This window comes from Arachis ipaensis, chromosome B2 (genome assembly GCF_059453495.1).
Source record: "Arachis ipaensis isolate K30076 ecotype BB chromosome B2, ASM5945349v1, whole genome shotgun sequence".
Classification (NCBI taxonomy): domain Eukaryota; kingdom Viridiplantae; phylum Streptophyta; class Magnoliopsida; order Fabales; family Fabaceae; genus Arachis; species Arachis ipaensis.
The window spans coordinates 112,888,595-112,902,560 of NC_142437.1; the positions used below are offsets into that span (position 1 = coordinate 112,888,595).

General features: G+C 30.9%; 1 protein-coding gene across 1 annotated transcript; it reads left to right on the forward strand.

The window, feature by feature from the left end:
* Positions 1 to 2,604: 2,604 nt before the first annotated feature.
* LOC107627742 (protein FAR1-RELATED SEQUENCE 5-like) lies at positions 2,605 to 3,506 on the forward strand. The gene is made up of 2 exons (XM_016330564.1): positions 2,605 to 3,056; positions 3,101 to 3,506. The coding sequence occupies exons 1-2, from the start codon at positions 2,605 to 2,607 to the stop codon at positions 3,504 to 3,506; spliced, it is 858 nt and encodes a 285-aa protein (XP_016186050.1).
* Positions 3,507 to 13,966: the final 10,460 nt, after the last annotated feature.

A 13,966-nucleotide genomic window follows, 5' to 3' on the forward strand; every position in this document is an offset into this window, starting at 1 on the left:
GTTGTAACTTTCTTGTGTTTGCCTTTATCTATTTATTTGTCTGTGAAAATGCATGATGGAATTGGAGGTATGGAGGAATGGCAGTATAGGACTTAGATTTAAGGTTAAGTTAAGTTAGGATTAAATATTTCTAGGAAACCACCTTTTATGGCTTCTGTTTAATACTTTAAGCTCTACAATCTGAGTGTCGGCGTTCTAGGATTGCCTCTGGCATTCCCAGGACCTTATATATTATGCGTGTGGCACCTTTACCATACTGAGAACCTCCGGTTCTCATTCCATACTATGTTGTTAATTTTCAGATGCAGGTCGAGAGGCATCTCGTTAGGCGTCTGGACTCTTGAAGCGGAGTGGTTACTGGGATATTTTGTTATGCTATGATGTATATATATGTACTTAGTTTTCTCTCCGCATGACTTATTCTTTTTGATCCTCTTAGAGGTTTATGGAGAGGCAGGATTGTGTATATGTACTTTTGGGTTTTGGATATGTATGTATATATATGTGTAAATATTCTCCGGCCAGTCTTGACTTCGCAGGCTGAGTTAGGAGCTTGATATTTTGTATCTTTGGCACTCTATTCCTACTTCTGTTATCTTATGTTTGACAGTTACAGTTTTCTTAGCATGCAAGTTAACTCGTTCCTTGAGCGTTGCGCTTTTATCTCGCGATTTTTATTTTCCCTATCCTTCAAGGCTCCTAGCATATTATAACTCTTCTGCTATTATATGTACTTATTTTATTTTAGAGGTCGTAATACCACATCACCTTTGTTTTACGACTTAAGCGTAAAGCTTTGTGTGGTAGGGTGTTACATAGACCAACTTGATTAAATTTGGTTACTAAAAATAACGAGTATCTTTTGCCACAAGGATTTTTCTCTATTTTGTCAATTCATATATTATTTATATCAGATGATATTATGTCTCTTGTATGGGAAAATATATAGCTTGTCCTTCAAAATTGATACCTCTGGAAAAATTTGCTTTATAAGACTAATGACTAGGCTCATTAGTTATGGAAATTTGCTTATCTATTTAGAGCGAGGATCCCAACAAATACAGGACTTGAATTGGTAGTTTCAATGTTTCGCCTTGAAGAAAGCTATTGGAATTTTCCACTTTAGAATGGATTTGAATCTTAACAAAGTGGAGGGTGCATTCGGTTATCAATTGAGGGTATATGATTGTGTAGGTAGAATGGTGGATTGTCCAATATCATTCTAAATCCAATTTTAATGTGGAATAGTAGAGAATTGGAGTGGATGTCTAGATCCTTTCCTCCATTCAAAATTTTCATCAAATTTGGGTCTTGCCATCTTTATACACCCAAACAGAACTTTTGAAAAATGAATGTAATGGTGGCATTTTGTCCTTATTGAATATAAGTTAGTTTGGTAAATGAGAAAGTGATTTCTACTAGATTGAAGAAATCATACCGCCTATTTATTTTTATTTTATCCTCATTGGTTATTTAATTTTGATAAGAAACACCTTGGATGTTGTCATATTTTTTTGAACCTTTCATCTTGTTATAGTTGCTGATGTTGTGTTGTTGTTGGTGTTGTGTTTTGTTTTTTTAATTTATCTTCTTGTAATGTCCCTGTTTGCTGGTATTCTTCTGTTACACACAATGCCCCTTTCACTTTCACTTTCATATGGAAGAGGATGCTTTTTTCTTTAGATTTGGTGTATAATCTCCTAAGAGTATTTACTTAATCTGAATTATTTCTATTTTATTTAATTGTGCTGCTTACTTTCTAAACTAATTTTCACTTTGCTCGTTTCCTTCGAAAGAAGTGAAATAGAAGTCATTAAGTAGAGAAGGCCTTAACAAATTATATGATATTAATTATGTATATCTATTGAATGATTATGAAGCAAATAAAAATGGGTAGTAGCCAGCCAGAAATAAAAAGAAGCTGAATGCTTTTTCTTGTGCATGCCCTCATGATTCCTGAACATTAGATTAAAATGCATCCAACTCAGTGTTGTCTTCTTTTATACGCCTTATTTGAATTAATTTCTAATATTTATTATCTATATTGTTTCTATAAACATACGTGCCTGACATAGTTCTGGTCAGGTGCAAGTATTACTACCACATGTTTTCATTTTATCTTTGGTGAGAATGTCATTTTTACTTTGTACAGACCATGACAAATGAAATTCTAAAGTGATGAAATCACTGATGCTCATTTTAAAAAAAATTAATCTAAATATATGTTGTTCTGCTTAGGTCTTTAAGATACAAAGAAGCTAGTCAACCAAATGGGGGACATAAAAGTAAATACAATTGGATGGATTGTATTAAAATCTTTTAGTTCTTTAAAGGTGTTGCTGTATTTTATGTAAATTAGTGGTAATTTTTCTAGTCTACATATCTGTGAAATGTTAATTGTGTGTTGATGTGTTTGTTTTTTTATAAATTGTAGGTGTATGTTAATTTTTGGGAGATGGCGCCATCGGATAGCGATTTTTTTGGAACAGACTCTGATGAAGAGTTCCAAGAGGAGACGATCTAGATTTTTTAGACGACGATTCAGAGACTGATGAAGATAGACCTCAAGATAAGAGAATAGCAGAGCTGTCACGAGAAGATATCATGCAACTTCAGTTTACAGATGAGGAAGCTGTTTATCGATTCTACAAGACTTATGCAATGATGCACGGTTTCGCTGTGAGGTTGGATGAAGTCAGACGCGATAGCGATGGTTGCGTAATTATGCGCCAAATTGTTTGCAATCGGGCGGGCTCAAGAAAGGAAGAGGTTGAAAAGGACGAAAGAATCCTGGACCACCAACCCCTAACTCGAAGTTGTTGCCGGGCGAGAATTCGTGCAAGACTAGATAGAAAAATTCATAAATGGAAGGTTGTTTCATTCTACGAAGAGCACTTTCATGGATTAGTTGATCCACTTGACGTTAGCATGATGCCTGAGTATCGCACATTCAGTGTCTCGGATAAAGCTCAGGCGAAGAATTTGCACGACATAGGAATCAGGACCTGTCACATCTTGGGATACTTGGCTGCTCAAAAAGGTGGATATGCAAACTTGTCATCAACCAAAAAGATATGTACAACCTCATTACTCAACATAGGAAGGAAAAAGTGAAGGGTGGTGATGCAAATGCTGCAATAAGCTACCTGAGAGGTAAAGCTAGGAATGATTCTTATTTCTTTGGCAAGTACACATTAAGTAATGAGAATCAATTGGAAAATTTGTTTTGGGCTGATGGGACTAGCCCTATTGATTATGAATGCTTTGGGGATGTCTTGACATTTGATTCGACTTACAATAGGAACGTCTACAATAAACCACTTGTGATATTTTCTGGTAGCAATCATCATGGGCAGACCGTCATATTTGGATGTGGTCTTATTGTTAATGAGGATATTGGTTCATACAAGTGGCTCTTGGAAACTCTTTTGGAAGCAATGGGGAATAAACACCCTATGGCAGTTGTCACCGACGGAGATCTTTCAATGAGAGAAGCCATTAAATAGGCCTTTCCTTATGCAACACATCGACTATGTGCATGGCACTTACATAGGAATGCATGCGAGAAGGTTAAGAACAATGGATTTTTAAATGACTTCAAGAAATTGATTTATGCTAATGTGAGTGTTGAAGAGTTTCAGGTCATGTGGGGAGACATGGTGACGAGGTATAACTTATCAAGCAACTCTTGTGTCGACCAAACCTATGAGTTGAGGAATTTATGGGCTCTTGCATATTTGAGGGATCAATTTTTTGGGTGAATTAGGACAACATCCCAGTGTGAAGGGATTAACTCTCTGATAAAAGCATATGTAAGAAAGAAAGATACCCTTCTTGAATTCATCAATAACATGGAGACCGTTGTTAGCCATTATAGGAACAATGAAAGAGTTGCAGAGTTCAATAGTAAATATACCGATCCAGTACTTGTGACTTCTTTGCCGACACTTGAAGATTTTGATGCAAAGACTTTCACTCGTAACATGTTCCGGAAGGTCAGGAAGGAAATTGAGGGTGCTTGTGCTATGAATACAGAGTTGGTAATTTAGGATGGTGGAAAACTATACTTCAAGTGTAACAGTTTTGGAGTGCCAGAGATTGATCATGTGGTTGAGTTTGACAGAGTTGGGGGGATGCTTCGTTGTGAGTGTCTGTGGTTTGAAAATAGAGGGATTCCCTACATGCACATATTCACATGCCTAAAGCACCAACACGTTGAAGTTATTCCAGAACGCTTAGTGTGCAAGCGTTGGACGAAGAATGCCAAGAGCGATTTCAGGAAGTCAAACGTCGATGATCCAAGTGATTCTGATAAGGTACTAAAGTGTCGTTTGGGTGTGTTGGGTGCTGAGTGTTCTAGGTTGATGGATGTTGCAAGTAAGAACTCAAGTGATTTTGTCGAAGCAATGAATGATGTTGTCAACACAATTACAAAACTCCAAAAGCAAGGTAAAAATCCACGCAACGGTAATTTAGACGATGACTACGTTGTTGACCCATTGGTGGTGAAGAGTAAGGGAGCTCCCAAGAAAAACTCAAAATTTAAGCAACGTAGAAGGTGTTCAAACTGCGGTGTGGCAGGGCACTACAACAAAAGTTGTCCTAATGTTCTTGGTAGAATCCCAAAGGAGTCGATAGACGATGATACAGAAAAGAATATCAGCAGCCATCTTGACATGCTCACTAAGGTATCTCATACTATAACTATGTTTAGAATTTCGTTGTATGGTGATTCGGCATATTGTGTTTTGGATTTATAAACTATGTTATTTTTATGCTTTTGTAATGGAAGATGACGTTTGGTTTGTGATCAGCGCAAAAGACATGACAGTATGAAAAATCAGCAGAAGATGGAAAAAGATAGGAACATTGGTGGTGGAACAACACTAACCTCAACAGCTAAATCGGCTTTTACTGATCAAGTGAAAACATCAAGTCCTGGTCCCGATATCCCGGTTTGTGCATCTACAAGTAACGAAGAGTCTGGGATGAGTTCCAGAACAACTGAATCTCCTGTTGTGGCCCCTGAAACTGGAATGGCAGATTGAAGAAGATTCAGATTTTAGGATGATTGGTAATTTTGTACCATTTACTAATTACCTTTGTTTTGTATAGTTTGCATTCATTGATTGATTTGACATTTATTGAACTAGGAAGATTATGTCATTTTACTCATTTGCTATTAAATTTTTAAAATTTCTTTTCTTTTTATGTTATCACCTTTTTCATTTACTAAAATAGGACAACAGAAGACATAGAATAAAAATACGATGTTTAAAATGTTACTGGAAAAATTATCGCGTACACTACCAAAAAAACAGAGTTTAGCCACCAAATTTTAACTACGAACGCTAAATCGTGTCTTCTATTTATCACCAAATTAGCTCATATTGACGTGCCATAATCAACCTGTCTTTAATAGATTTATTAAGCTATAATATTATTTCTTAAAAATATTCTAACATTAACACAAATTTTTAAAATTAAATCTAAAAATATAAAAAATTAAATTTAAATAAAATTAAAAATTATAAAGATAATTCAAATATTCTAATACTTGAGCTACTTAAAAAGATAAAATTTATTTAGCTAAAATTATATAATTTGAATAAATAATAAAAAGTTCAGTAATTTTTAAGTAAAAAAAATTTTAATAAATCTTTTAATAAAAATAAATTATTTTATCATTTGTTAGATTTTAAAAATGACAATAATTTAGTTAAAAAAAATAGTCTTTATTTATATGATTTAGTACTCACTACATATCTTTGTGAGTACTGTACTCTTAATATATACATAATACATAATTATCTTTTTAAAAATTATTTTGTGAAATTATAAATTAAATTATTATTTATACAATTATTCAATTGGTATATATTATTAATTAATTATCTATTAACTATTTTAAGTCATAAGAAAATTAATACTAATTAATTTATGAGTAATTACTCAACTTTTACTTCTTGTATTTATCCGATATAATCAGTGACCCAATATTAAAAAAACAACGCATAACAAATTCAGACATACATTATATCCAACAAACTAGCCAAATACACCCATTTTAAAACAATCTACTTTCATTCTCACAATTAGTCATGAAAATTACATTGATCAAAAGATTGATGAAAAAATAAAACTAATTTAATAAAGAACAAGAATAAAACAGATAATAGAACATGAAAGAAGCAAGCCCTCTTAATATTTTAATTTGTACTTTGTATATCCATCCCATGAACCAGCTAGCACGTTTTGAGATTATCTCTCACCCTACAATCATTGAAATAAAGTACTAAACACGGTTTCAAGTTTTAACTCCTTGAAGCTAAACAAAGATGCTGCATATCATCACAGACAAATTCAATGGATGGCTCTCTGCAAATTCAATAGATGGCTCTCATGGCTTCCGATTCTATGGCCCCAAGTACCAAACATCAGACAACAACTCAAGATATCATTAATTGCAGCAGATGCTTAGTGAATGATTACTTGGAAATGCATGAAAACTAGAAATTCTAAAACAAAAATACAAAAAAATTGAAAGATCAGAATGATTAATCCCTCAGGTATATGTTGTTACTTGTGACTATTCCAAAATGCATCTATAAAATTTTATTGTACTTGATGGCTATTGGGCAAAATGTGATCCAAGTTTGAATGCACCCTAGGAATTATTAAAATTAATAATCTTCCATTAAAGCTTTCGGCATACAGGAATTAGAATGCAAGTCAATGGAATTAGAATATAAGAGTTTGTACTAGTATTATGACTATTATGTGCGTTTTGATGCACAATTTTATAGCTTTGTAAAAGAGGAACATTATCAACATCTTGTAAAAGCTAATTGATATTATTACAGCTCTAATTATACTGCAAAATGCAAACAAAAAAATTTAAAGCAAATAAACAAGTAAGCAAACTAACCTAATCAACTATGAGTTTGATGAATAAAATAATGATAAAACATATGAACTCGTTGCATAAAGTCGTTGAGGGTACAAATTGATCCACTTATGTCCATCATAACAAGTATGAGTACGTCATGGAGCAAATTATTGATTCTTTTTTAGTTCGGTGTAAGAGTCTACTCAATTTCAGCTATTTTGATTTGAGGTACAATTCACTGTGAGATAAATCTCTTCGAAATCTGTTTTTCTTTATTATATTTTTCCATCACTAAGACTCAAGAATGATTTAAACCAACAAAAAAAATGACACAAAGCAATTTCCTTATTCATATGCATTAATATATCTGTTATTCCATATCAAAATTAAACAAGTGGTACCTTCCAATGTGCAGAGTATCACCAATGAACACAACTTCTATGGCAGTCGCAATGACAATTGAGAGTGGCTAGAATGTTAGCTACATACACAACTCCTTTTAAGTGCAATGCCCAGACAGCAATGCTCATGGGCTTTTCGAATATTTCCTGTGAATATAATTTTATCATTCCACCAATAGATTAAATCCAGGCATAGTTAAGTTAGAGTAAACTACCTATTTGATGCTTAAAAAATTAAAACCTTCATAATTTAGCTCCAAAAGACATTATATTTTCATATGCTATCTGAATAAGAATTCAAGAAGCACAGAAAAAACTCTAGAAGAAACAATGCAAGATGGATTCCCGTTATTGGCTCAAAATTCTAAACCACTAATACTAGCTTCTTTATTTGGATTATATCTCAAAATTCAAAACTACTAATACAGTCAAAGAAACTCATTAAGTCCTTAACTTATACACTATTAAAGGCGTTAAAATTAAAAATAAAAAAATAAGGCCAAAAGCTAATAAGGAAAATTAAGGCATATAAAGCACGTTCCATAAAAAAACTATATACTAGTACTACTCTTTGATCATATGCCAACTGCAATAAATATATATAAAATTAGGTGCACAATGTGTTCCTTTATTGTAGATTGTCATAGAATTTCAATATTAGACACTTAAGGTAATTCTTCACAATTACCTTGCCTGAAAGATATCAGATTTGGAATCATAGGTAAACAAGACATGCAAATTGTAGAGCCCTGCAAGAGAATAATGCATAACATTAGACCATACCCTTTTATCATTGGGCAAAAAACTATATACATAACCTGATTATTGGGATGAACAACTCTTCTCTAATTCATGAACAACATAACTCTGTTCTAGTTCAATATCCCAAATCTTGGTATTTTATTAGTTGAATGGTAAAAAATACACATCAAAACATGGTTAAAAAACTAGAATAATCTAATTAAGATAGCATATACCAAAGAAAACAGCGATTATTTACCTTGATTGATAAAGGAAAAAGCCGTCAACAATGAACAACCATAGTGAATAGCGAACAATGAACAACGAAGCAGCAAACACTAACGAGTAGCGAACAACGGAGCAACGAACATCAACCTAAAGCGAAGAATAGCAGTGATACAAATAGAGAAGAATCTTAGCGATGCGAACTGGAAGCAAATGTTAATAACAACAGCAATTGAAGGAAGAGAATACCAAACCCACTAACCTGAAGAGCAGTTGGAGAAGAGGGCCACCATGAACAGCGATGAGCCTCGGGGGAGTAGAAGTCGTGGCCAATTTGCAGGAAAGGCTGAGGAGAGGGTCACAAAATTTGGTGGGTGCTTTTGGTTTCACGGGTTTGGGGATTTGGGGGTTTGGTTTGGCGGGTTTGTGCGTGAGAGAATAATTTAAGTTTCATAAATTTTAATTTTTTGGGGTTTCTAGAACCCCTACTATTTAGAACAAAAACCGTTATCAATTAAATTACGAAGGGCGTAAATAGTTTTTGGGTTAATGTGCGGGAGTTTTTTAAAACTTTTGCTATATAACTTTGCAAATTTGTAATTTTTTTTAGTGTAACCCTTCGTTCAAGAGTGAGGTTGCAACGTTTCATCTTTTTATTTTACATTTTTAGTAAAATAAATGGAAACAACATAATACTACCGAAATAAATGACAGGATTAGAAACAAATAAATGAAAACGGCTTTAATATAAAGTCTTAATAAAATAAAATAACAAACACTATCAATGTATGAAATTCAAAATATCTTAAACTTAGACAAATTAATAAAACTCATATCGTGAACATAATAAATGGCTGCATTTCAATTTATTTTGGTGACCAATTTCTTTGCGGCATCAATGGTGTTTCCTTTGGCATTATTGTATTTGCTCAGCACTAAATCTAAGGCCAATCGCATTCGTGCATAATCGTCCAATGTCAGCAATTATAATGTTATACTCACTAGTATGATAAAGGAATTCCTGGCCTCAGCATATAGCTGCCATCTAGCAACCCACATCCCAGAATCAAACCTGAGGCATACGTATTAAAATATTAGCTTCACCTTCCTTAGATAGTTATTTGAATTTGCTTAAATTCATATAGTAACTTGTCTTACGCATTTTCTTGTTGTGGAAGATTTTGTGGATAGTAGATCCGAAATTCACCGAGTTGATATGAAACTTCATCCAAATCTGACTTACCCTCTATTCTCTCATCGAGCAATTGTTCATGAATCATTCAGTCAATGAAATTTGCCTACATTGACAGGAAATATAATTGTAAGTAATTGTTGCTGAAAATTAAATGAGTTATGGTCAACAAATTTAATTTAGAAGCATGAATAACTCACTAGTTGTCGAATCTGTCGCTCTCTATGGTTTTCCTTGATCTTTGTTGCATCGGATCTACACATATCAACTTTCTCTTCTTCACGTCAACACATAATAAGTACCAATGTTTAAAGTTGTCCTTAATTGGTACATAAATCTAAAAATCACAAAAACTCAAGATTATAAAAACATATCATGGCAAATGATAGTAAATGGGTAGGTTTCAAATCAAATACATTAGCTACCTTTGATAAGCTACTAACATCAAATAAGTATGTTGAATGGTCCATTACCACAGCTGTTGGTGGGTAGACAAACGAAAGTGCTTGTTCCTAACAAGTTTTACAATCAAAGAAAATTACGATTCAATTTGGTTGTTTTATTAAAGCATATAGTAAACTTTGACTTCATATGACTTACAGAGACCCTAGGCAGAAGAAACCATATCTTTGGACCTCCGGAACGAATTTTTTTCTCATGAGTCATTGTGCATGCAACCATTGTTAATATCTAGCAAGATTAAAGATAACAAATAAAATTAGTATCAGAGGTTTGAAAAATAAAAAATTTAAAGTGAAATTTAGAGTTTTACATTAGCATCTATATGTCGCATAGGCTTAAGTGCATCGAATGATCTTCTACAACCATCTACACCTTCGTGTACAAGTATTTCCTCGCTGTTGCAAAAATAAATAAATAAATAATCTTACCACATGAAATAAAATGTCTAACAACTTTTATCTATATGTATATTAACAAGATATTTACTCGGGGGAGGCATTAGCATTATATAAATATATAGCTACCATTGCTTCTTATTCATTGACGAGCATATCTTTGGGGATTTCAAACGTCCACTGAAATATAAATAATTATGAAATCATAGTCAAATTATTCATACTGAACATAATCCTAATAAAATAATTTTTACTTACTGGTATTGTCAATGAACACAACCTTTCAACTTCACATTTGACGACATCCAACTCATACAGTTGTCGATCATGATTAGTTACCTGCATATTAAATGTATACATTACAAATATTTATTTTGATCATTTTTAGTTTTATTAAACACAGTTTTTTATTGTTCATATGTTACTATATTCACTTACTATTAACCATGAAATTCGGAATTTGCAAACTTTAAAAAATACTTAAAATAGAGATAACTAATTTTTGTTACTTACCCTATTGCCATTTGCTTCTTCACCTCCAGCAGTAGACATTACTTTGTTTGCAGGAGCAGTTAATGTTTGTGCCAAATTCTGAAACTATTGGTGTATCGTCCTTTGGACCTCTTGTTTCACCCTGAAAATTTTTGAATCAATGTATTCAGTTAAACACTGATACATAGGTTCTGAGAATAAATTTAAATGTTGATTGCTGACAAATAATTGTCGAAGGAGGCTTGCGTGTTCTCCTTGGAAAGAGTTTGGCTACACAAGTGCGAAATCAAAATATAGTTAACAGTTTCTTTTGTTTTAGACTGTCATATAGGTTTCTTCTTGTGAGAAAATACCAAAAAAAAATACCATAAGAAGAATCTATTTAATAATAATTTACTTTACATAGCCTTAAAATGTAAAAAATAAAACTAAAAACCGACTACTAAAAAAATAATTTTAAGACAATTGACTTTTACTATTGTGAAATTATATAGTTGTTAATTTTAAATATTTAGTCATGGTTAATTAATTAATTTATGCATAAAAATTATTAATACGGTACAAATTTTAACCAAGATGTAACTAGCAAGCCTGTCCGGTCCAACCCGATTGATTGAAATGTTGCCGTTGATTAGTAAAAAGTGTTTCTTCAACAATGACTATTGGAATGAAACATCTTACGTTTTTAAAAGAATAAAGAGATAGTTTATAAGATTTTTTGAACAACATATCACTCTTTTATACGTACTTGATATTTAAAAAAATTTTAATTAATTAATTAGATTAATATAATATTACAAATATTATTACATTTAAAAACTTAAGGTATTAATTAATTAATTAATGTTATACTAATATAAATTGATGTATTTTGATCAAAATCAAATGTTATGATAAAATACTACATAGTATAATCCGTTATAAATTTTTTTCCATAAAATAAAGTTTTTTGATAAACGAGCCATAATAATTGTAATAAAATAGAAAATAATAATTACAATATGATATAAATTAAAAATATTCTTAATGTACTCAAACATATAATTACTTATTTAACATGGCTTAAATTGTAACATAGTTACTGAGATTATCATATTCTAATTTTTGATTGACCGTAAAAAACTTGAAAGATATATATATAAAAATTATTGTTACTGGAATTTAAAAGTAAGGAATAATTGGTGAATAATTTTTTAATGTAAAATAACTAATATACAAAGTAAATTAAATTAGGAAGTCATAGTTGTTGTTAGAAAAGATTGACTATAAAATAAAATTTAGGAAAAATTGTTTACGTAATATAAGTGATCAATATACATAGGCTTTTTCATATAAATAACTATTATAAATATATTATTTCCAAAATACGCATGAAGAGAAATAGTTCCAAAAATGCGCAAGAGCACTTCAGGCGGGGCGCATGCGAATTGGATTTACACTCTAATTCAGATGTGGTGGCTACGAAATAGGATTGACATTAGCAGCAGTTATTTCTGGCACGGCGCCCACGAAATGAATGTGGAGACCATTTTGTGGCTGACGCTAGTGAAATTGCCAACTCTGGTGGGGCATCCACGAATTGGAATCCAAGTAAAAGTTAAAGGTTTCTTTTCGCCTAAGCCAACCCTAATGACTATTATCAAATACTTTCACTTCATATTTCACATTTTTAATTTTAATATTGAATTAACAATGGTATTTTTTTAATTGTAAATTATTCTAGTATTTTTTTAAAATATGGGATGATTTAATTTAGGAAGTAGAAATCGGATCGTCCGATTTTTAATCCAAATAGAAATCGGACCGTCCGATTGTTAGGTACAAAAATCGGACTGTCCAATTTGTGTACTTGAATCCCCCGATTTGGGTTTAAAAATTAAAAAAATTTGGAGTACACAGCTCAGAATTGTAGATATATGTGTACTCCATTTTTTCTTATTTTTTAAACACATATCGGAGACTTTGATTTGTATACCCCAAATTTTTATAATTTTTAAACACAAATAAAAAAACAATTTCAAAATTTAAATTAATGAAAACAAAATAAATATTTTCATTCAATAATGCAGTGCAATTATTTGACTCTTCCTTTTCTTTTGCAAGGCTAAATAGTTAAACTTTATACTAAATTTTGTAAATAAATAAATAAATTAACAGTATGTTTATATTATTAATTAGCCAATAAAGTTTGAGAAAATGTGCAAAATTATAGTAACATGACTATTTACTATAAGACTGCTACTGAGCTAAGTTTGTTTACCGGTATAAAAGATTAAAATAGGAATATAAAATTATAAAATTATATTTAGTAAATAAGATATAAACACATATATTATATTTAGAAATATTAAATTAATATATTATATATTTTTTTATAAAAAAAGACATAAAATATTAATAAAGAGCACAATTTAATTTTTATTTTTTATTATTTTTATCAATTTTTTGTAATTATATTTCTTATCATTATATATATTTTTTAAAATTTTGTATGAAAAGATAATAAATAAACTTTTATAATTTAGTTTTTTATGTTTAATTTATTATCAAATAAAATATAAAAACCTAACACTAAATTTTATATCTTTATTCTTTGTGTTGCATTGTCTTTATAATCAAAGGTAGCTTTATATATTTTTTGTTAGCATTTTTTTCCTCTCAAGTTCTATTAATTAATTGTATAAATAATTTTACATTATCGGTGATAAAGAAACAAATGAAAACTATAACTTTTATTTTCATAATAAAAAAATTATATGTTAAAAAAATTAACTATTATATATTTTTATATATTATTTTATATATTTTGAATATGTATCCTCTATCTAATATTAGTGGTCAATTTAGTAATTATTTTTTACTGTTCGTATAACATAATTATCATGATAGTTAAATAGATGAGGATCTATTGAATAATTTTCAATGTGTAATTATTTAACCATTAAATCATATGACGATAATTAAGTTTATCCATTTTGTTGTATATAATCTAATAATCTAACCATTAATGTGTGAAAATTTAACCATTAATGTATGATAATTTAACCATTAAATTTTCGAAGAACAATAGTATATAATCTAATAATCTATTTTCTTGTATGCCCCATTGACTTGGACTCCAATTCGTGAATGTGTCACCGGAGTTGGTAATCTTAAAACTGAATTATCA

Coding starts and splice junctions, on each gene's coding strand:
- LOC107627742 (XM_016330564.1), top strand. CDS start 2,605: ATGCAACTTCAGTTTACAGATGAGGAAGCTGTTTATCGATTCTACAAG. Junction 3,057..3,100: donor AAAGGTGGATATGCAAACTT/GTCATCAACCAA, acceptor TACTCAACATAG/GAAGGAAAAAGTGAAGGGTG.